A 24,061-nucleotide genomic window follows, 5' to 3' on the forward strand; every position below is an offset into this window, starting at 1 on the left:
TTTTCCATTACACTGCTTATGAAAATTTCCATGCCCACCTTGACAGCATTTTGTCCTTAACACAGGCTACATTTCTCCAGTACTGTATTGTGATGAAGTACGCATAATCCTTTGTGCATGAAATTAATTTTCCTATTCAGAAAATTTTATGGCCTGTCACTGCATACTTTTCTTAATATTTTTTTCTTTCTTCTTTATAATATTTATTTTATTATTAAATCATGAAAGACTTATCTTTACTTACAGATTCTCTCTTTGCAAAAGTGTCAGGAAAAGAGGGGTGAAAAAACACACAAACATAGTCATTCAAATGTATTGGCCAACTTACTAACAGTTTAATTTCACTGCATCTTGCAAAAATACCCTATGCAGAGCCTTTTGGTTACACTGTTTCCACACACTTCCTGTCCTAAAATGAAAATAATATTCTGCATTCTACAGAGCAGGGACATCCAGCTCACCCATACCTCTGGTCAAGATCCAGACCACAATGTTCCCTGTTGGAAAGACTGGATGCAGACAGTAAAGAGCCTCCTGGGCTGGATCTGGACCCAGCAGCAACAGTGGCAGAGCACACGGTGAGACAAGCAGTAGTGCAAAGATTAACACAGCCATTGCTCACCTCCCTCTTCCTCCCCACCATTGCTGACATATGAACCATAGAAAGGACTATGGTGGCAGGCTCCATCCCTGCTCACCTTACCCCCAAATTCCTGTCCCCTTTCGGAGCCTCATGGGTTGGGTGAAATAGCTCTGCAGGCCCTGCTATACAGCCATCAGATTTGTTATTAAGCCCCACTATATCATTAATACCATAGAAAATGAGGTAGTGAGGGTAATATATTTGCCCAAGGTAAACTGGGGATTATGTAGTAGAACTAGGAACAGTCTTGCTGTTTGGTCACAAAATCATCTATTTCCTATTGGCAAATAATGCTGCTAGGCAATGTTATTAAGTTTTCAATTCCACCACAAAGCTGTATCAGTAGAGTGGCAGCTGAAGTGTTTTCTGTGTTTATATGCATATATTATATTTTTAGCTATACCGTGTTCTCAGTGAGAGTCTGTATGTGGATGCGGAAGTTAATAAAGCATATTTAGATGCTTCAGGTTGAGAAATAGTATGTGTCTGATCCAGCAGGGGTATTATTTTAGGTCAAGGCATAAGTCCAATTTATACCCACTGAGCAATCCCACCCATTATTTTGCATCTTGTATATTTCCTATCAAACCTATTTGCCCCTACTTTATCAGCTCTACCTATGACAGTCCCTTCTGTGCTGAGACAGCTATCATCCATTAAGGACTTTCTACCCATCATGAATATTAGACAACATATGCCATTCTTATACAGGCTCCAGAGTTTCCACTCTGGGTTATATTTCTCAACCAAAATTACACCAACCAGGAAATTCCAAATTTTCAGCTTTCAGTATTTCAATTTTTCTTACATTTCTTACATAACCAGTTGATGACAGACAGGTATATTTTTACTCCATTATTTAACCCTGGCTATGTCAGAAACAAAGCTTGGAGAAATGTTTGCAACAGAAACATTTATCTGCTTTGGGATTTCATTTTAAACTCTACCCTTAGTTCAGGTTTGTTAAAGACAATGGTGCTGAATGGATTTTGCTTCAATTTTGTTGGGTCTCTTTAAACAAGGATTTCAAAGCAAAAGTCTGGATTTCTCAACTAAGAGAAACAAAACCAAAGCAGTAGCATGTTTGAATCAATCAACACCTCTTTGTTTAAGACAAATATATTCAGCATTTTGTCTTGAGCTCTATAATTTGCAGAAAATAAAGAGCCAGTCTTGAACTTAATCTATTCATTCAATCATGTCTGAAACTTTGTGTGCACCTTACACTCTCTGCAAACAAGAATTAGGAAATATCTGGAGGAAATTTATCCTTTGGTGTAACATCTGTCACTTCAACACCCACATACCCACACCAGTGATGAATTTGTCTCATTTGTTCATTTCATTCACATTGTTTATAGCCCCAGCTACAATCATTTGGAAACTACTTTATACTTGTAAACAACATGACCATTTCACATATAGATCCTCCAGATAGTAAATCAGATTGAGATACTGTCACAGGACTTGTGCATTTTGACACCTTATAAATCATGGGAACTTTTTGGAAGAACATAAATTTGAAGTGAGGATTTGCTAACCATTCCTGCAAATAAACATTTTGCCAACTCATAATACTTCAAGTAAGCTTATTCTTTCCCCAAGCATCTGAGTACATATGAACAAAAATTTCAGTAGGAGGAACATAGGAAAGCAGGAATTATACAACCATGGTGGGGCAATCAATAGCTGTTGAGCAAACAGGTAGTTTAAAAATGCACAACAGCAAAAAGCAGTACAGACACAATTCAATTACATTTCCATATTGAAGTTATTAGTGGAACTGTGGGTTTACAAGTATTTTCTCTTCTCCTTTTACAAAACAGCTTCATCTTACTCCTTTAAACAATTGTGTCATTTTATAGAGAGACTATCTAAATCCAGAATCTCATCATCTAAACTCCCATGAAATCTACCAATTGCAGATTTTCAGTTTACTGTTGAACTACAAATTTTAAAGCATATCATACATGGAATTCATCCCTATCTCTAACTGCTACAACTTCTGCACCATGTGGCATACCCACGTGATGCTGGTTTAAAAGTAATGATCCCACAATTCCACTTTAAAAAGAAAGACGTTAGCTTAAAGAGGATATTAGTAACACAAACACAGTTTAAAAAGTCTATAAACCCAGCTTAAATGGCAGTGTTCACTGGCAATAAATTAAGAATAATTTTTAACAATCTAAAAATATTCTCCTCCTGATAAGGATTATGTCCAAATCAATGTTCATCATTTCCATGTATGTTACAATTGCCAAACAATAAATCTGACAGTGAATCCTTGACAGAGTCCAGCCATCACAAGTTACCAGAACTTAGATAACTGTCAAAAAGATTATTAATAGAGCCTGTAGCTTTTACCAAGCTCCTAGAGTAATAGACCTACCTCGACAGATGGTCCCATTCCCCACATATCCAGGCTTGCAGGTGCAGCTATGTCCCCTGATAGTGTTAGTACAGATTGCATTCACATCACAGTTGTGCTGTCCACTGCCACATTCATCATGCTCTACAAGGAAAAAAATACAAGACAGAAAATGATCTTTTCAATTTGCTGATCTGACATTTGAAAACTGAGTTAGAACTAATAATGAGCTTGCCACAATGGCTGAACACAGCAGGGAGTTAGACATAGGAGCTTACCACAGATCGCTTCAATTCCAGGACACAATGACATATTCATAGCAGAAGTAGATTGTTTATTTTAGATTGAAGAGAAGAAAACTACCTGGGGAGGCTACACAGAACAGCTACCATACAAGGTACTGGAGGAAGATTATCACTGAAGCATATCTGCTCTGAAGACAAGCCCCAATATCACTGCCTATCATCAAGAGCACTAAGTGTAAATGTGAGATAAGTAGTTACAGGGTAGGAGGGGATATACACTGACAGCATGGTCCTTTAAAGGACTGACAGCACTTCCATTACAGCCATTCACATGCACAAATGCATGCTGCGCTTAAGCTTCATATATAATATAAAGCAGTATTTTACATTTATGGTGCACCACTCACACTGAGGGTTCTTGAAGATCCTTCCACAAAAAAAGGGAGGCCAAATGTTGCTCCCATTGCTCAAGCAGCTCCCACTGGTCCTCCATTCCTGAAGCTGCTCCCTTTCCCATCTTTTCCAGAACCCGGGTGTTATAATTTGCTCCATCAGGGCACCAGCTACAGAGTGAAGAGCCTGCTACCTTTATTCTGAAACTTCCTACTTCTCACAGTGTTCAGCAGTACCTTCCAGGAGAAAGAGGGAAGGGAAAGAAGGACAGGAGCGCAAGCTTTATTCCACAAGCACTAAGGAAGTGGAAGAGATAGAAACGGGGATGTTGTGTTTTCCTCTCTCAGAAATCAAAGCTATTTGTTTAGAAGGAGGATAACTCAACAATAACTGATGTTAACTCTCACTTTTAATGGAGCAATCCGGATGCTGTAAGTCTTTTTTGAAACCTTACCTAGAGCTGAAGACAACTGAGTACAACAGCAAATCATTTCTTGGTGGTGTTTGCAGGGTGTAGTGATGTGGCTGGGTGCCCAGGGCACAGGCAGCAGCAACGTCCGTTTGCTGCTGTGCTGTTGGCATGGCTGGGTGGCTGTCAGCAGCGGCCAGTTCCCCTTACATGGTGGCACCTGGGGCGGTTGCCCTGGTCACCCTAGTTATGCCACTAAGGGTTTGTCTTCTTTTATGTTAATGCAATATTCAGATTTGTGATCTGTTCATAATAGACACATACTTTGGAAAGCTATCCTCTGCTGGGTAAAAGGAGCATACCTTCTAGAGAGACTTAACCATATTAAAGACTGACATTGTATTTCAAGATGATCAAAGCCACTTGTAAATTTGTAGAATGGACTGCAAGAACTTCTTCAGAATAAATGAATTTTACAGAATAAATGAATTTTAAACTCCTTTAATATGTAATAATACAAAATGTACTGAACAGATTATGTTTTCTAGTCTCCTAATATATTTGATAGGAAAGTGATATGAATTTATATAATCTTTCAAAAGAGCATCACAGGGATCTCTCTTTCCATCTCTCTCCTTTTTTTTTTTTAAACAGGAAATTTATATACACACACAAAAATGTACCTGGCTTCAGCTAATAAATTCAGGCTTATATTTACAATCTTTAGTTTATGCTGGCTCCTTTCTCAGTTTAATAATTCACTTTAACCCATCCCAGGTTTCAGGCCATTAGACATTGTGTGGTTCAGGCTTCTTGAGCAGCTGCAACTCAAGACCTTGTCATCAGCCAGGAATGTAGTTCTCTTTTTCATTTCACCTGGACAAGTTGGGATGTTCTTTTGTTTCTTTGGTTTGGATTTTCTGTGAGGAGGTTGTTTTTTTTAAATTTTAACAAAAATTCTTAAGCTCTCGCTTCAATGCCATTTCTCACATATACCAGCAAAATGTACTTCCTATTTATAGCTAGAAGTCCCAGACAGAATTTTTGTAGGAGAAATTGAGGACAGAATTTTAGAAGGTGAAATCTGCTTTCAAGAACATCCTGAGATGTTTAATTATTAAGTGAGTTTTGCAATAACGAGTCTTTGCTTCCAGTACCACAGGGACATCAGGCTGAATCAGAGAATTCAGACACAGAAGAAAAAATTACCATATTTTCTCATATATGACATGCCCCTAAATAAGACATCCACCTTGGTTTGGGATGGCAGAATGCAACAAAAGCAAAAAAAGGAGCTGGCTTTTTCATGTTGCAAAATGGCTGCCAGCTTCAGCCAGCAAGCTCAGAGTACTTGTGAGAGGGTAACCACTAAACTCTACTCTTTCTGTCCACTTCTGAAAGAGTAACTGGCATCCATCTTACAACACAACACCTACATGCTTATATTCCAGCAAAGAGAATCAGCTTTCCCACTTAAAGACACACAGCCCAATTTTGGAGGGCTGATTTGGGGGTAGCTATGGGACAGGAAAAGATAGCTTGATTAGTAGAAGATCAAGACCTTTAAAAAGGAAAGAGGGTCACCTTCACCTGTGCTGTGAAGAAAGATTAGGAGGAATCAGGTAGATTAAAGTGACCCATGAAGTCAATTATCTGAGTTCAGTCCTTGGTTCTTAGTATCTAGCCAGTTTATGAAGTTTTGTTCCTAGGCTCACCTTTTGAAGGTTTTTTGTACCATGTGGATAGCGAGATCAGAAAGCAAGAGTCTGTTCTGTGGAAAGTGTTCTCTTACATGTGTTTGCATGTCTCTCTCCTTAAAATTTTTCCCATGATGATTCATTCTGGTCCATAGTTTTAATCTACTTTCACCCACATAGTTTCCAGGAAGGCATCTACTACACTGGATGAGATGTACCTCACTTTGGGATTGGCATGTGTGGACTTCTTATGGGGAGCGTTGATTGATGGGGCAGTGGAGAAATGTTGACAGGTTTTGCACCTATTAAAGTAAGGCTGCATTTCATTTGATCTCGGTTGATTAGGAAGGATTTTGCTTCTGATGAGTTGGGCAAAGTTAAGAGGTGGTTTGAAAGCCAGGAATAACGGATATCACCCCTAAACATCTTTATTTCTTGCAGATTGTGTTTGGTACGATTTACTGATTACCTAAGCTGAAATCATTCCTCTAGAAACGACAAGCATTCAAGGACAATACTAACAATCATAGCAATGCATTACTGACAAGTTAATTTCTTTGTGAGATCATGGATTTCACATCCTGACTATCTTGTGTTTCTGTACTATACATGAATAAACAGCAGAAGAGTGGCCTTGTATTCCTCAATGACAGGAGACCTAATTATTCCAACCAATGCCAGATGCTTACTGTATGAACCTGGGGAAGTTTCTGGTTTATGCCTCAGTTTTCTCTTCTATAAAATAAAAATAGTACTTCTTCACTGGGTTGTTCCTTTGTAAAATTTTTGACCTCTTCAAAGGCAATGTGCTCTAGCATGTGTACTTAAGAGTCCCAGCTGTTTTCTGGTGGCTTTACTGCTTTTTCAATTCCACCTTGCCGTAGCGTTAAACAGAGAGTCAGTGAAAATATGTATTCTCTTAGTTCAGATCACCTCTCTTCCTAGTCCACCAAACCACAACCAGAAACTGCTAAAACTAAGCTTTCCTTTTCAGTGAAAGTCTCCGTTCAAAGGCCTTCACGAACTGTTAAAAAAAAATCCTCTTGATTTGAGAAAAGTGTGAGTTCAGATTTGAAGGAGGACAGTTTGGAAGGCAACAACAAAAAAAACAGTCATCCCTCAGACTGTGTCTGGGAATGTCTTTCTGCCTCCATATGTGCTTGAAAAAAATACCTCCAAAATTAGTTTTTTATCAAAAAATCTCTTTGTTCTTCCCAAATTAAAATCTCTCTGTATATCCACGATGTGCATCAAACACACACACACACACACACAAAACTAAAATCTCGTGCCTGCAAAGTGAAATATATGACAGAAGTCTTTAAAACAAAATCTCCACAGAAAACTTGTGTTTGAAAAGGCTGTCATTGGAAAGTCATTCCTGGTTAACTACTTGCCTTAGGCACCCGAAATAGCATGAACTTGAACTGAAAAATAACACTATGGGTTTTGTGAAACTGAAGTTGTTTATGTATGTTTAGTTATGTAATGCTTTACATAGTCATTAAAGATCGCTGTTGTAGATACTCACAGAGAACCAAATGAAAATTGTATCTTATCTTAATGATTAGAATACTTGTGGGGATTCTGACAGAAAGCGCTTGAAGGCCCAACCTTATTTTTCAACACTTGTCTACCCTCATATAAATAACAATCTTATAAGAAGCACCAGTAATACACCAAGAATCAACTTCAAGCAGGTAGTAAAAGTTGCATATGACATTTAGACTGCTCAGGAAACAGCACTGCATCTTGCTTAGTGGATCAAAGCAGTTTATATTAAGAACATGAGTAAGATAAGTTATTTCTGCCTGGTTGTAATATGCATCTGAGGAGGATTTGGGTCATGTGGAATCATTCCAGATAGGTAGTAGCCACAATGTGGTGGGAGAGTATCAACCCTGATTCCTGTATTAATCCCTGTAGCACTGGGTACCTGGCAAGGTATAGAGCAGCTACAGTAAATGTTTGGCTACAGTATATAGTTGGCTATACTAGAATATACTGTATCCTCTCTAAAGTAATGCAGACATAAAAGGTGGCACCTTAGCATGCTTGTACACACAATGTGGGTTTAGTTCCTTAAATTGAAATGGTGGGTTTTTAATTGTGGAGATTAAAAACCCACCATTTTAATTTAGGGGATTCTGTCACTGTTACAGCAAGGGGCCCGATACTTTTTTTTTTTGCAGAGCCTGCCATATCTCCCGTGGCTGGGGGGCAAGTTGCCAGTGGGCCAAGCAGCTTTTGAGCTGGTTTGGGGGAGGGGACCTTGTCCTTCCCTCTATGTTGGTGGTGACCTCTGGGGCCACCTGGACAGGATGCTAGTGAGCTAGGGGCTGCCTCCACTCAGAGGCAGCACCCACCAGAATCAACTCTTCCCCAAGCCCACCTGAGGAGCTGTGCCCAGCACGCTTCCAGTGGGTGGGCTCAAGGAACAGTTGAATTCAGCAGGGTGTTGCCTCCAAACTGGGGCAGCCCCCAGCTCACTTCCGGAAGGCTTTCGACACTGTCTCTCAACCCGTTCTCATTAAGAAACTGGAAAGCTGTGGCGTAGACACCCACACAGTCAAATGGGTCGCCAACTGGCTGGAGGGCCGCACCCAGAGAGTGGTAGTGGACGGGTCCTTCTCAACCTGGAAGGACATGGGCAGTGGGGTTCCGCAGGGCTCGGTCCTAGGGCCCGCACTGTTCAACATCTTCATCAGCAATTTGGATGAGGGGGTAAAAGGCACCCTGTTCAAATTTGCTGATGACACTAAGATGTGGGGGGACGTGGGCACACTGGAAGGATGCAACAGGCTACAATCAGACCTAGACAGGTTACAGGGTGGGCGGACGACAATAGGATGGGCTTCAACACAGACAAGTGCAAGATGATGCACCTCGGGAGGAGCAACCGGCACCATACCTACAGGTTGGGGAACTCCCCTCTTGTCAACATGAAGGCAGAAAGGGATCTGGGGGTCATCATTGACTTCAAGATGAGAGACGCGCGGGTGAAGCCCGCTGCACCCCCACTCCCCCGAAGCCCCCCAGACACCCCCTCAGCAGCCACCGAGCCCCCTGCCGACCCCCAGCACAGCCGGAGGTAAGCGGGCTTGTGGTGGGAAGGGGTTAACTCCTCGCTTGCTCGGAGGAGGCCACTGCCTGGTGCCGGGCCGGGTCAAGCCCCTGCCCAGGACCCTACTTGGCCCAGCCCCCCAGGGAGCCCCGCGACTGGAGCCGCGCGAACAGGCTGCGTAAACAGGCGCTTGAGTTAGCGCTGAGTTCGCGCAGGGGAGGGCGTGGGAGGGCACGAGACCCTGCCTGTGACCCCCCCAGAGTAGTCAGCCCCAGCCGTAGCCAGCCTACGAGAGGCATGACACGGATGGGCATGCGCCGCACCCCGAGGGTCCCCTTGGGCTCTGCGGCCCCTCCACTGGGCACCTCAGAGACGGCCACCCAGACGGAGCCCATGGTTCCGGGCTCCACGCAGACGGAGCCTCTGGCTCTTGGCTGCGGGGGCTGCCTGTCCCTTTTTCAGGCTCTGGGGCCCGGGAGCATGGCCCCCTCCCCTTGCGGGGTCTGCTCCCTGCTGGGGTCTCTGGCGCACCAGCTGGAGGAGCTCCAGGCCACAGTCCAGAGACTGCGTGCCATCAGGGACTGCGAGCAGGAGATAGACTCCTACTGCCAGGCCCTTCTCCCCCGGGAGCCGCAGGGGAGAGCTCCGTCTCCCTCCACGACTAAGGAGGACTCTGGGACCTCCCGCTCTGCCCAGTCAGGGGCATGGACCAAGGTGGTCAAGGGCCCCAAGGCCCGCCGCACCAAGGCCCCTGCCCCACCGGAGCTTAGCAACAGGTTCGCACCTCTTGCAGCCCCAGCAGAGCCCACGCAGTTGCCGGCTCCCACAGGCAACCCAGGCTCGACCGCAGCTACTGGCCCCACTCTCCCCAAGACAAAGCGTAAAGTGTTTGTTGTCGGAGACTCCATCCTGCAGGGCACTGAGGAGGCAATCTGCCGCCCCTGACCCCTTAGCCCGGGAAGTCTGCTGCTTCCCGGGGGCCCGCATCCGAGACATTGCGGAGAGGATCCCGCAGCTCCTCCGGCCTACAGACCACTACCCCATGCTCCTGATTCATGTGGGCACCAATGACACGGCTCGGAGCACCCCCAGCCAGGTCATGAGGCACTACAGGGAGTTGGGAGCGGGGCTTAGGGGTCTGGGAGCTCAGGTGGTGTTTTCATTGATCCTCCCAGTCTCGGGCTATGGGCTGAGGAGGGAGAGGAGGATCCACGCGGTGAACCAAAGACTGCGGCGCTGGTGTTATCGGGAAGGCTTTGGCTTCCATGACCACAGCCCGCTCTTTGGAGAGAGAGTCAGCGAGCTGCTGGGAAGAGATGGCCTCCACCTCTCTCCCCTGGGGAGGAGGCTCTTCTCAGCCAGGCTGGCTGACCTGCTCCACCGGGCTTTAAACTAAGCCCGCTGGGGGATAGGGGGACTACTGCCCCTACTGGCCCGCTGAACGGCCCTTGCAAAGCCAGCGGACCAAGGCACTTAAAGGGGCACTTCAGGGAACCCACCCCTGCCCCAGCCCTGGCACAATCTGTGGGCAAGGCAAGAGCCCCCAAGGGTACACTAATGCCAGGAGCCTGGGCAACAAGCAGGACAAGCTTGTCCTCCTGCTCAGTGCAAAGAAATATGATGTCATTGGGATAACGGAGACCTGGTGGGACTCCACCCATGACTGGACCATGGGTATAGAGGGCTATACCCTGTACAGGAGGGATTGTGTTGACAAAAGGGGCGGGGGTGTAGCTCTCTATGTGAAGCAAAGCTACATGTCCCTGCAAGCTGATGTTGGCGACTGGCATGGACAGCTAGAGACCCTCTGGGTAAAAATTCGTGGGGAATTCAGCACAGGGGACACAACGGTGGGAGTCGACTACAGACCTCCCACTCAAAGTCCCGAGCTTGACCAGGAGTTCGCCCGGGAACTGACTGAGGCCGCTTGCTCCAGGACCTTGGTTGTCATGGGTGACTTCAATTACCCGGACATCTCGTGGGAAGATCACTCAGCTAAATCTGAGCGGGCGCAAAGCTTTTTCTCATGCGTGGATGACCTCTACCTGACTCAAGAAGTCTATGGGCCAACGAGAGGCACAGCACTGCTTGACCTGATACTGGCTACGGGGGACGACCTAATCGGCGACCTAGTGATTGATGGGAAGTTGGGTGACAGCGACCACGAGCTGATCACCTTCACCATTCGCCGTAAAGCTGGCAAGTCAGTCAGCAACACAGAAGTCCTTGACTTCAGAAAAGCCGACTTTGACAAGCTCAAGAGGCTAGTCAGTCAGGCCCTCAGGAACCATGAACACAGGGAGTTGGGAGTTCAAGAAGAGTGGTTGCTTCTCAAGGAAGCGATCCTCAGTGCACAAGCTAAATCTATTCCAAGACGGAGGAAAGGCAGCAAGAAGGCACAGCAGCCCCCCTGGCTCTCCAGAGACCTAGCGGACCTACTGTGGCTAAAAAGGATGGCCTACAAAGGATGGAGGACGGGATTCACCTCCAAGGAGGATTACTCCGCGCTGGTCCGGTCCTGCAGGGAGCAAACCAGGAAAGCCAAGGCTGCAACTGAACTCCAACTAGCTTCAGGCATCAAGGACAACAAAAAGTCCTTTTTCATATATGTGGGGAGCCGGAGGAAAAGCAAGGGCAATGTTGGACCCCTGCTAAACCAGATGGGGCAACTGACAACTGACACCCAGGAAAAAGCCAACCTATTAAATAGGTACTTTGCGTCAGTCTTTCATCAGTCACACGGGATGCCCATGCCTGCTATGGGACAGGGAAATCTGGGTGAGGGGGATCCCCTACCCTCCATCAATGCTGACCTCGTGAAGGAACACCTTGAGAAGCTGGATACCTTCAAGTCAGCTGGCCCTGACAACCTGCACCCCAGGGTACTCAAGGAGCTGGCAAGCGTCATAGCCCAGCCCCTGGCACGGATCTTTGAAAACTCCTGGCGCTCTGGTGTAGTGCCCGAAGACTGGAAGAAGGCCAATGTGGTGCCGATCTTCAAGAAAGGGAGGAGAGTGGATCCGGCTAACTACAGGCCCATTAACCTGACTTCTATCCTGGGGAAGATCTTAGAAAAGTTTATTAAGGAGGCCATCCTTGAGGGACTGGCCCAGGCTAACATTCTAAGGGACAGCCAGCATGGGTTTGTTGCGGGTAGGTCTTGTTTGACCAATCTCATTTCCTTCTATGACCAGGTGACCTATCACCTGGACAAGGGAGAAGAGGTTGATGTCATATATCTTGACTTCAAAAAAGCTTTTGATCTGGTATCCCATGATCACCTCTTGGCCAAACTGCCCAGTTGTGGCCTTGGCTCCACCACGATCTGCTGGCTGGGAAATTGGCTTTGTGGTCAGACCCAGAGGGTTGTGATTGATGGCAGTCACTCATCGTGGTGCCCTGTGACCAGTGGGGTCCCTCAAGGCTCTGTCCTGGGACCCATACTGTTCAACATCTTCATTAACGATGTGGACATTGGAGTCAGGAGTGGACTGGCCAAGTTCGCCGATGACACCAAACTTTGGGGCAAAGCATCCACGCCAGAAGATAGGCGGGTGATCCAGGCTGACCTGGACAAGCTCAGCAAATGGGCAGACGAGAACCTCATGGTGTTTAACACCGAAAAATGCAAGGTTCTCCACCTTGGGAGGAAAAACCTGCAGCACCCTTATAGGCTCGGCAGTGCTACATTGGTTAGCACTACAGAAGAAAAAGACTTGGGGGTCATCATTGACCACAAGATGAACATGAGCTTCCAATGCGATGCTGCGGCTAGTAAAGCGACCAAAATGCTGGCGTGCATCCATAAATGCTTCTCGAGCAAATCCCGGGACGTCATTCTCCCCATGTACTCGGCCTTAGTGAGGCCGCAGCTGGAGTACTGCGTCCAGTTTTGGGCTCCACAATTCAAAAAGGATGTGGAGAAGCTTGAGAGAGTCCAGAGGAGAGCCACGCGCATGATCAGAGGTCAGGAAAACAGATCTTACGATGACAGGCTGAGAGCCATGGGACTCTTTAGCCTGGAAAAGCGCAGGCTCAGGGGTGATCTGATGGCCACCTACAAGTTTATCAGGGGTGACCACCAGGATCTGGGGGAACATCTGTTCACCAGAGCGCCCCATGGGATGACGAGGTCGAACGGTCACAAACTCCTGCAAGACCATTTCAGGCTGGACATAAGGAAGAATTTCTTTACTGTCCAAGCCCCCAAGGTCTGGAACAGTCTGCCAGTGGAGGTGGTTCAAGCGCCTACATTGAACACCTTCAAGAGTAAATTGGATGCTTATCTTGCTGGGATCCTATGACGCCAGCTGACTTCCTGCCCTTTGGGCAGGGGGCTGGACTCGATGATCTCCCGAGGTCCCTTCCAGCCCTAATGTCTATGAAATCTATGGGCCGGCAGTGTGGAGAGGCAGTAAGGAAGGCCAACCGCACCTTGGCATGCATCCACAGAAGCATCTCGAGCAGGTCCAAAGAGGTGATCCTCCCCCTCTATGCGGCACTGGTCAGGCTGCAGATGGAGCATTGCATCCAGTTCTGGGCGCCACACTTCAAGAGGGATGTCAACAGCATGGAGAGGGTCCAGAGGAGGGCCACTCGTATGATCAGGGGACAGCAGGGCAGGCCCTATGAGGACAGGCTGCAGGACCTGAACCTGTTCAGCCTCCAAAAGAGAAGGCTGAGGGAGGATCTTGTGGCCTGTTATAAACTAGTCGGGGGGGATCAGCAGGCATTGGGGAAGTCACTGTTTCCCCGAGCACCACCAGGAGTGACCAGGAATAACGGTCACAAGCTGGCAGAGGGTAGGTTTAGGTTAGATATCAGGAGGCGCTACTTCACAGTCAGGGTGGCTAGGGTCTGGAACCAGCTTCCAAGAGAAGTGGTGCAAGCTCCTACCCTGGGGGTGTTTAAGAGGAGGTTGGATGGACATCTTGCTGGGGTCATTTGACCCCAGTATTCTTTCCTGCCATGGCAGGGGGTCGGACTAGATGAACTGCTCAGGTCCCTTCCGACCCTAGAAACTATGAAACTATGAAACTAGCACCCTGCTTAGGCAGCCCAAGAGGGCACTGCCATTGTAGAGGGAAAGACTGGGGCCCCTGCAGCTCACGGGCTGTGTGGACTGGTGGAAATTCACACAGGCAAGCTCTGCCAGAAAAGAAAAAAAAGTGGCAAGGGACCCTATCCTTTTTTTTTTTTGTTTTGGGTGCAGCCTGCCTGTCTGTCCCACAGCTGAAGGGAAGCTGTCAGCAGGCCCTGAGTTGCAGGGGGTCCTGGTCCTTCCCTCCGCAATGGGATTTAATCACAATTAAATCACAATTAAAAATCTACCGTTTCAATTTAGGGGACTAAACCTCTGTCACTTGTACAAGCACCCTAGGTAACTATTTATGCAAATGCAGGTATGGTGTGTATATGTGACAACAATATCTTATTTTGCATAAAGCAAACAGTATCTGCACCAACCGAGTTTTCTTTATCACTAATATGTAACACCGTTGAAGGCCGATCACAACAGTATAGAGTGCAAATTGGATTATTTCAACAAAGATGACCAAATAGTCAACAATGTTATACATGCAAAAAACTAGGACTCTCATTTCCTTAATTATTCCAGCTTCATTTTATTGTGGAGCCACATAGATTCTTTCTATGAAGGTGGTATTCTGCAATTTGAATGATGTCTTTTATCTTAGGCTGCATTTAACTGGGGTATGTGGTAAAGAAAGAACAAGAGGTCAGGGTCAGCAAGAGAAGTGGCTTGCCAAAGGTAGCACTTTAGCACATTTTACCAAAAGGCACTTTTAAGTATAGAGACAGGTTACTAGACCGGGAATTCTCAGGTCAGCTCGCAGAGGCAGTTAAGTCAAAGGACATGGTCATCACCAGTGACCTAAACTATCCGGACATTTGCTGGGAAGAGCAGTCAGCCAGATCTGATGACTCACGTAGGTTCCTAGCCGTGTTACAGGACCTCCATCTAACCCAGGAGGGCACAGTTCCACCAGGGGAAATGCCTTGTTAGACCTGGTCCTGGCCACAATCAATGACCTGGTGAGGGGACTGCGGGTGCTCAATCACCCAGGTGACAGCGATCATCGCCTGCTGCAATTCACCATCCAGTGCAAGGTGGCAAAGGCCTGCAGCAAGACAGCAACCCTGGACTTCAGGAGGGCGGATTTCATTGAGCTAAGTAGACTAGTCAGGGAGACACTGAGGTCCCAGAGGGGTGGGGAGTTTGGAGTCCAAGAAGAGTGGTCATTCCTGAAGATGAATCTCCAAGCCCAAAGAGTGGCAATCCCAACACGGATCAAAGGGGGCAAGAGTGCTCAAAAGCCCCCATGACTCACCAAAAGTATCCAGGGACACCTCAAAGCTATAGAGGAGGCATACACCCAATGGAAGGGAGGGACCATCACCAGGGAGGACTATACCTCCATTGCTCAGGATTGTAGGGGGAGTGGTGTTAAGAAGGCCAAGATGGAGATGGAACTGAGACTAGCGACCCATATCAAGGATAACAAGAAATCCTTTTTTAAATACATTGGGGGTAAAAACAAGGTTCTGGGTAACGTGGGGCCTCTGCAGGACACTCTTGGAAATCTGGTGGTCTCACCAGATGACAAAGCTAACCTATTTAACAACTGCTTTGCCTCCATTTTTCTGAGCAGGGACCAGGTCATCCCCCACACCGGGATCTCCGATGGTACCAGGGGAGGTGCAGCCAGGCCCAGGGTCAGAGAGGACCTAGTTAGGGAACTTCTGGTGGGACTGGATGTATTCAAATCATCAGGTCCTGATGATCTCCACCCCAGAGCACTGAGGGAATTAGCAGAGGTCATTGCGGGACCCCTGGCACAGCTTTACAAGCACTCATGGTGCTCTGGCAAGGTGCCAGAGGTCTGGAAAAGGGCTAGTGGTCCCCATTTTCAAAAAAGGGAGGAAGAAGGACCCAGGAAACTATAGGCCAGTCAGTCTTACCTCAGTCCTGGGTAAGCTTTTTGAGAGAGTTATCCTGGAGCATGTCCACGAGGGGCCAGCAGGGGAGATTATGCTTAGAAGCAACCAACACGGGTTCATTAGAGGCAGGTCCTGTCAGACCAACCTGGTGGCCTTCTATAACCAGGTCACAAAATCCTTGGACACAGGTGTCACAGTGGACGTACTCTTTCTGGACTTCAGGAAGGCCTTCGACACTGTCTCTCACCCCATTCTCGTTAAAAAATTAGGAGATTGTGGTGTCAATGCCTACACAGTCAGATGAGTCGCCAATTGGCTGGAGGGCCAGTGGTGGTGGATGGGTCATTTTCGGAGAGATGTGGGCAAGTGGGGTCCCCCCAGTGCTCGGTCCTCCGGCCTGCACTGTTCAACATCTTCATCAGCGACTTGGATGAGGGGGTGAAAAGCACCTTGATCAAATTCATGGATGACACCAAGATGTGGGGAGAAGTGGGCATGCTAGAAGGGAGGGACAGGCTGCAACTAGATCTGGACAGGTTACAGGGGTGGGCGGATGAGAATAAAATGGAATTCAATACTGACAAGTGCAGGGTACTGCACCTAGGGAGAAAGAGCCAGCAGCATACCTACAGGCTGGGGAACTCCCTTCTCATCCGCACAGAGGCAGAAAAAGATCTTGGAGTCATTGTAGACTCCACGATGAACACAGGCCGCCAATGTGGGGATGCAGTCAGGAAGGCTAACCACACCTTCTCATGCATCCACATATGCATCTCAAGCAGGTCCAAGGAGGTGATCCTCCCACTCCATATGACATTGGTCAGGCTGCACTTGAAGTACTGCATCCAGTTCTGGGTGCCACACTTCAAAAGGGATGTGGACAACATCGAGAGAGTCCAGAGGAGAGCCACTCACATAATCGGGGCAGCAGGGCAGGCCCTACAAGGAAAGGCTACAGGACCTGAACCTGTGCAGCCTCCACAAGAGATAGCTGAGAGGGGATCTGGTGGCCATCTATAAACTGGCCAAGGGAGACCAGCAGGCAATGGGAGAGTTCCTGTTCCCTCAAGCACTACTGGGAGTAACAAGGAATAACGGCCGTAAGTTGACAGAGAGTAGATTCAGGCTAGATACCAGGAGGCACTACTTGACAGTCAGGGCAGCTAGTATCTGGAACCAACTTCCAAGGGAAGTGGTGCTCACTCCAACCCTGGGGAGTCTTCAAAAGGAGGCCTGAGAGGCTCAAAAGGAGGTCGTTTGACCCCAGCATTCTTTCATTCCCATGGCACGGGGTCAGACTTGATGATCTGCTCAGATCCCTTCCAACCCTATTGACTATGAAACTAGCACAAGAAGCCATATGAGTATAAAATATTTCTATTAAATTTGAGAATTTGTTATCTAGCAATGCTTTGATAATTTTACTACCTGAAAAAAGAACACCATATCCAAGAAACTATTAAAAAGAGGGAATGCCTTTCCCAGTGGCTATGTTTGAAAATGGGGCTGCTCTTTGAAAGTGGGACCTGAGGAAGAATGCATTACACCCTCAAAGCTTGTTCTGTATCCCTTTCAGCTATATAGGTTTAATAGATTTTAGGGTTGGAAGGGACCGATTAGATCATCAAGTCTGACACCCTGCCCTACACAAGAAAGAGCACTGGGATCAGATGACCCCAGCCAGATGTTTGTCCAATCTCCTCTTGAATACATCCAAGAAGGGGACAGCACCGCCTCCCTTGGAAGCATATTCCATATTTTGGCAACTCTCACTGTAAAGAATTTTCCCTTAATGTCCAGTCTAAATCTGCTTTCCATCAGTTTGTGGCCATTGTTTCTAGCTGCCCCTTGCTTTTTCTCCCAGGGCCATGCAAAATAAAGTGCTTCTGATAGCCAAACAGTAATCCTGTCTGAATTTCCACTTCATCTTGGGGGCTCTCCCGGGAGGTGTCCTCACACAGACCACCTCGAGTAGGACCTCTGTCTTGGCTCTTTGACTCCGTCGCTCCAAGAAGGCTATCCTAGACTCGGTTCTTCAGCCTCGACACCCGGGACCCTGATCTACCATCTGTTTGTTTGGCTCTGGAAAAATCCCTGGCCAGGGTGAGTACCTGCCTGTTTCGGTGTCAGTAAGTCCTAGGCGTGACAATGGGTAGTGGGACCTCTAAGGTCCTGCCGTGGGATCCCGCCTGGTTTATGTACCTGAAATATGGGTCCTGGTCAATGCAGTACTTAATTAAATGGATCCAGTATACCGATGGTGACCCCAAATTGCGCTGGCCCCTAGATGGGTTGTGGGATCATCATATCCTCAAACATCTCCGAGAAAATTTGTAAAGCAAGCACCCTGTTCAAATGCAAGTCTGGTACCTATGGGAAGACAAGTCCAAAAAGTGCCATAAGCACTCCCTTGTAGCTTCCTATAAGGATAATGAAGAAAAATTTAAAAAGTAAAAGCCAGAAGAATATCCTAAATATTCGGAAATAAATCTATCTTCTAGTTGAACCACTTAAACTTTTTTGAGAGCCCTATAGTTTTTTTTAATCAATAAACCTTCACTAAATAGCTTTAAAAATTAGGAGTAAAAAAAGCTCTGCAGCAAAATCCGCAAAGTTTAAATCACATATATACTACCTTCCCTACAATACCAGTTAAGGTAAGCATATGACTTAAACAGAGAAATTTATCATTTGTATTGCACATTTTACCGTAGGCCTGTTTTCTTACTAAGAACCCGTTCCAGAATTTGATGAAACGCATCAGTACAGTTACTGTACAAGCCACTGGTACACCTTTCCCACACATAAAGGCTGGGGACAAAATGTCTGAAGGAAACTGATGCTGCAAATGTTAACACCAATAATACGAAAACCGGTCTTTTATATATTAATACAATGGTTGGAACAGATTTCTGGCACAAATTGGTAAAGGATAAAAAAAAGTCAATTTAATATATTTTAAGAAGGAAGGGAAATAAGGGAAACCATCTAAATGAGAGAAAAATTCAGCTCCCATTTTTTGTTTATAGACTTGAAAATGTTCAGTTACGGCTAAATCTGAAACCCATTTTGTCAATAGACATCTTTCCATTGATTTCAGGGGACTTTGGATCAGGCCACATTTTCAAGAATGAAAAGATATTCATCTTCTTTCTTGTAATTATTTTCTAAATGCAATAACCAAAAAACCTCTGCCTTTCTTTATCCCTGCTTCTCCTCCTAACATCTGCATCTAGTAGAACCACTTTCATGTTTTATGACCTAAAAAGTGCAAGCTTGTGGCTTCTATCCTCAAAAAACCATTTGGGTCTCTGAATCTCAAGTTGAGAGAGGAACATGATGTGCAGGTCTACATAAAGTACTTAAGCAACCTTGGGGTTGGGGTTCAGAGACACCCTGGAGCTAGGTGTTTCCTGTTGGCTAGCTCTGGTTGGCTCTGTGCTCAGTGTGTAGGTTTTTGTAGATCATTCCCAGGAGGTGCCTAATTTTCCCCACTGTCTATGTAGAGAATTTAGGAGCCTAAGTCTATTTTATTGAATCGCACACATTTTTATGCTTTGCAGCACCTACGTTGCAGTCCTGTAAATTTTGTGTTGGATCCAGCTCACAATCCTAAACCCATGCTGTTCTGAAGGAAATAACAGTAATCAAAACAACAGGACTAAGATCTTACTTTCTTTAAATTGCACAGAATCTCCTACATAATGTCTTCCCACCACACCCCTGAGTACCTAAGCAGCAAGAAAAAAACTCGAAAGAAAGATTCTGATGAAATCATATCAGACATACTGGAGATTTAAACATTAAGAAACATCACACACTTCAGTCAATTATTAAACACTAAGTAATAACAACCCAGAAAAGGGAGAATATGAATATGTTCCAAAATTTCCGCTACCTAATTTACAGATTGCAGTCACTTGCCTGTTACTATTACCTCTAAAGGAGCAGTTTCTTGCCATTGTGTGGCAAAACTATAGAACTGGATATGGTCTAAATACTTCATTCTGTGCTAGCAAAGCAAAGTAAATGGCAAAACCATACTAGTATTTATATAGTTATATATGACAACTAAATAAAATTATCAGTTATATATGACAATTGAATTGACAACAATACAATAGTATTTCTTCAGAAGTATCTGAAAACTTCATGTAAATTAGGGGGTGGCTGGTTGGGACTTCAACTCAAGATACAACAAGGCAGAAGAATTTAATAGAAACTTTAACATTTTGTAAAACTGCAATAAAATAATTATAGTAATAAGATAGCTATAGCAATAAAAACCCACAGAAAGTAAACTCTGGATAATTTAACATTTTTCTTCATAATTTAAAGAAAACTGAATAAATCTATTTGAAAACTGAATAAATCCAATCTAGTTGATAATAAGAATTCTAAAGTGTCTTTTTTTTTTTTAGACTTTTTCACTGGATTTTTTTTCACCACAGCACTCCAAAAGGCATTTACTTCCACACACAACAAAAATAAAGTAGCAATGCATGGCACCACTTTAAAGTTACTCTCTAATGCAAAAATATATTGAGCTTCAACAGTGTTAAGGCAAAATATTTCCCCAAATAAATGGAATATGTTAAAGATGTGCCTATCTATTATCAGAAGAATAAATCACTTAAATATATTCACCTAATAGGAGAATAGAGATCACTTAAGGTTTTGCATTAGAATATCAGTTTGAAGATCCTTAGGTATTTACTACTTATTGATATGATGGGTGTTGACAGACACGCAGGCCCCCACTCTAACTCATACACTTTACATAAAGCACCATGAGTTAGAGCATTCCATCTGACCCAACTGATTTTGTCTGCTGGCTCGGGGATGGGGGGAGGGGAGGGGTAGGGGGAGGAAAGCGAACATGGCTGCGGGAGCCCAAGGAGACTGCCTACAGCCAAGGAGCCTCCTCTCCCCGTCCCCCCCCAAGTGCTGGAACTGCCTGCAGGAAAGGAGAGGGAAGGGGATGGAGCAGCTGGCTGGGATTTGCCTGCCCTGAACTGGAGAGGGTGTTGGCTGTGGGCAGGCTGCAAGGTGGCAGGGACTCCAATCCACCCACCCCTCTCCAGCTTAGGCTGGGCAAACCTCAGCCAGCAGCTCTGCCCCCTCCCTCTTCCCTTCCTGCAGACAGCCCCAAGGGTGGGACTGGGATGCATCAGCCCAGCCTTGATCATGCCACAAATTAATCCTAGTAAGCGCAAGTTCCCTAAGCGCTCCAAAGTGCGGTGCCTTCATCTCATCCTTCTTTTGATGAGGGTTAATTTGTCACAGGGTTAGACATTTTAAAAGCACTTTGCAGCTATACATGTGTCATAGCACAGCTATAGAGCACTTTCAGGGGGCCACTCACACAACAAACAACTTCTGTCTGCACCCAGGATGTCTATTATAGGTAGAACTGGAAGGCTTGTGGCATGTGGGAGTGACAGTGTTGTGGGCAATGTGAAAATGGCAAAAAGGTTAATACTTGTCCTTTATCTCTTACATCCATGTTGCTTAGGTTTTGTGTTGGTAGGAAGTGTCCTAATGCAAGCTTAACTGTAACTAAACAAAAGATTAGCCAGTTAAGAAAGTTTAAAAGTACTTTGCTGAGTACAGTGTTCTTGCAAATGCCTCCTATTGAAGCTATAGATGGAGTTAAAGATATTTTTTCTAACTGAACTGTGGTTACTAATCTAGAGTTGACTGGCCAAGATTAAAGAAAAAAAGCCTGCCTAAAGTTAGGGCCCCTCTACAGGTAAAGGCATAATGAGATCTAATGCGTGATCCACACAATTACACCTCCTGCCATGCCACAAGTGCATGACAGGAGATGTGATTATGAGCTTGTAAATCAGATCCCATCACACCTTACTGCTGGTGCAAGGAGACACTGATCCTGGGCTGAGGCATAACTGAGGTAGTGTCCCAACCACAAGGATGCCCCAGAGCTCCCTGCAGCTGGGAGACTGCAAATAAAGCAGTGTCCTATCCATGGTGGTCCTCCATGCACCCCAGTGACTGGGAGACCACAGCTAAGGCCGCTCCAGGAAGCCCCATTACTATGAAACTGTAACTAAGACAGTGTCTCAGCTGTGATCTGCCAGCTACTGGGGTGCATGGAGAAGCCTGCATGTGAGACCAGCCTCCTATAAGATAATCATAGCACAACTTTATTCCATAAACTTATCACTTAAGTAAAAAAAAAAAAAAAAAGATCTAAATATCCAAACATAAGATGCATTAGATTGAAGAATACATGGTTGGTTGATGTTAATCCAAATGGAGAATTCATTTCTAAAGGATTTATACCTTGAATGCTTGAAAAATTCACAAGCAGTCATAGGGAAGTGATAACAACCCATATTACTATCCAAGAAAAATAAGAATTTAAGCACAGGATTATGCAAAAAGGCTACAGCTGTAAGAGAAGTGTCTTTTCTCTAAGAAAATTTAGCACAGGAGCTTAGGAAGGATAGAGGCAATAACCTGAAATATCAAGTGAAGAAATCTAAAACCACCAACAACAATGTAAGAGCACTAAAGAAGTGCATTTGGGATTCAAGGTAGGGGCCTTGAAGGAGAAAGAAACTAGCAAGTCAACCTGCTGCCTCTCTTTCCAGCACTAAACAGTAGCTATAGGTAAAATTATACAAAATACAGTCCTTGATAAAGAAGTTGATAATTAAAAAGGAAAACAAAACACAAGTTGTGATGAATACCTTGTGAGGAATAGCCAGGAAAAAAAATCAACTGACAAAACAAGGTACAATAAAAAAAATTGCAAAGCTTATATTTTATATACTGATTCTAGGCATCAGTGAATACAGCTGAGACAAGTCCCCATACAAAAACATCATATGAGGTGAAGAGAGGTCCTATGATCAAGCCTGAAAGACACTGACTAAGCCAGGAAGCTTAAAGAGTGGGGATTAAAGTATTTTATTAGAGAAAGAGAGCAGGAAGTCACAGGCCAATAGAGGAAATGAGACTGGATTTGAGCAATCAAATGACAGAGAGAGAATTGCCTGCCTGCTCCCTGAAAACTGAAAACAGGATCCATGGCTATAACAAAAGAAGCTGGCTAAAACAGCAACCCTCAATAAACAGAATTCCCAATACAAAAACAAAAAAAGATTGCAAAAATACCAGCTGTGAGTAATAATTTTTTCTTGTAATGCTATTTGCAATTTTCATAGCTCTTTATATCCCAACATAACTCAGTGATCTTCTGACCCTAGCCAATCTTCTTCTGCATGGAAGGCAACTAACAACGTACAGCTTGCCCCATAATATTAATAAGGTCTCTAAAACAAACTAGCTGGAGAAGTAGGAGGTTTCTGAGAATGACCTTTACTACTTTCCTGAAATATATGCTTAAACCCAAGGCAAAACAACATCAGAAGAAAATGAACTGCATGTACTACATCACGGTGACTTCTCTGTCCTGTTCAGTACCAATTTGACAACTTTTTTTCCTGATTCAAATTCAGAACGAGAAAATCCAAGTATGGCAACAGAAGTACAAATGACCTAGGTTTTGTATGTTTCAAATGGCTCTCTTAACAAAAAATGTCACTTCACACTTTTGGGTGAACAGAAAAAAAAGACAAAAATACATAAACACACAGTAAGACAAATAACCTGGCATTGATAACCAAAAGAAAACTTAATTGTCAGCACTGCCAGAAATATTGGTTGTGAACAGAAGTAGCAACTGAAATTTTTCCAACACCTCTGAAATGTGTCAAGGGCCAGCTGGACAAATGTGCAAGCCATTTAAAATGTTTCAGAAGCAGCTGAAGCACTTCCAGAATTCCACAGAGCTTTGTTCCCTGCCTCCCCACCCACCTACTACATGCATGTGCACATGCACACGCGCACACACACACACTCACTCACTCACTCACTCTATGGGGAAGGAGGGAGAGTGAGAAGGACTGCCAGCCTACCAGCTGTCCAGCCACCAGGTGCTGCTCGGTCCCCACTCTACGGCATGGAGCCCCCACTGCTTTTATAGACCCAAACAAACCCTTTGCCAGACCCCTGTCTTCACTCACGGTCCTCCACCACTGCTCCAACCCCAGTTCCCTCTACCTCTTTGTTCCAGAGGATATAGGGCTGGAGAACCAGAGTCCTAGACATGTACACAATTATTTGAAAGTGCATGGAAAAGCAGGAAAGGCGGCACCTGCAGAGCTTGCCAGCTCGGGCCCCACTGCCAAATTCAAGAGCTCCACCCCCACCACCAACACTGACAGTGGCGCCTGCGGGTGCCCCCCCAA

The 24,061-nt window shown here is 45.3% G+C and overlaps 1 protein-coding gene across 2 annotated transcripts in view; it reads right to left on the reverse strand.

Moving 5' to 3' along the window:
* NELL1 (neural EGFL like 1) overlaps nucleotides 1-24,061 on the reverse strand; it is a 524,835-nt gene that overhangs the window by 200,332 nt on the left and 300,442 nt on the right. For both annotated transcript variants that reach the window (XM_090032860.1, XM_090032859.1), the window contains exon 14: nucleotides 3,036-3,158. In XM_090032860.1, the coding sequence (XP_089888986.1) occupies nucleotides 3,036-3,158 (123 nt within the window). The remainder of the gene's footprint in view (nucleotides 1-3,035; nucleotides 3,159-24,061) is intronic.

Source organism: Crocodylus siamensis, chromosome 2, assembly GCF_052110815.1.
Source record: "Crocodylus siamensis isolate JL-2025a chromosome 2, ASM5211081v1, whole genome shotgun sequence".
Taxonomy (NCBI): domain Eukaryota; kingdom Metazoa; phylum Chordata; order Crocodylia; family Crocodylidae; genus Crocodylus; species Crocodylus siamensis.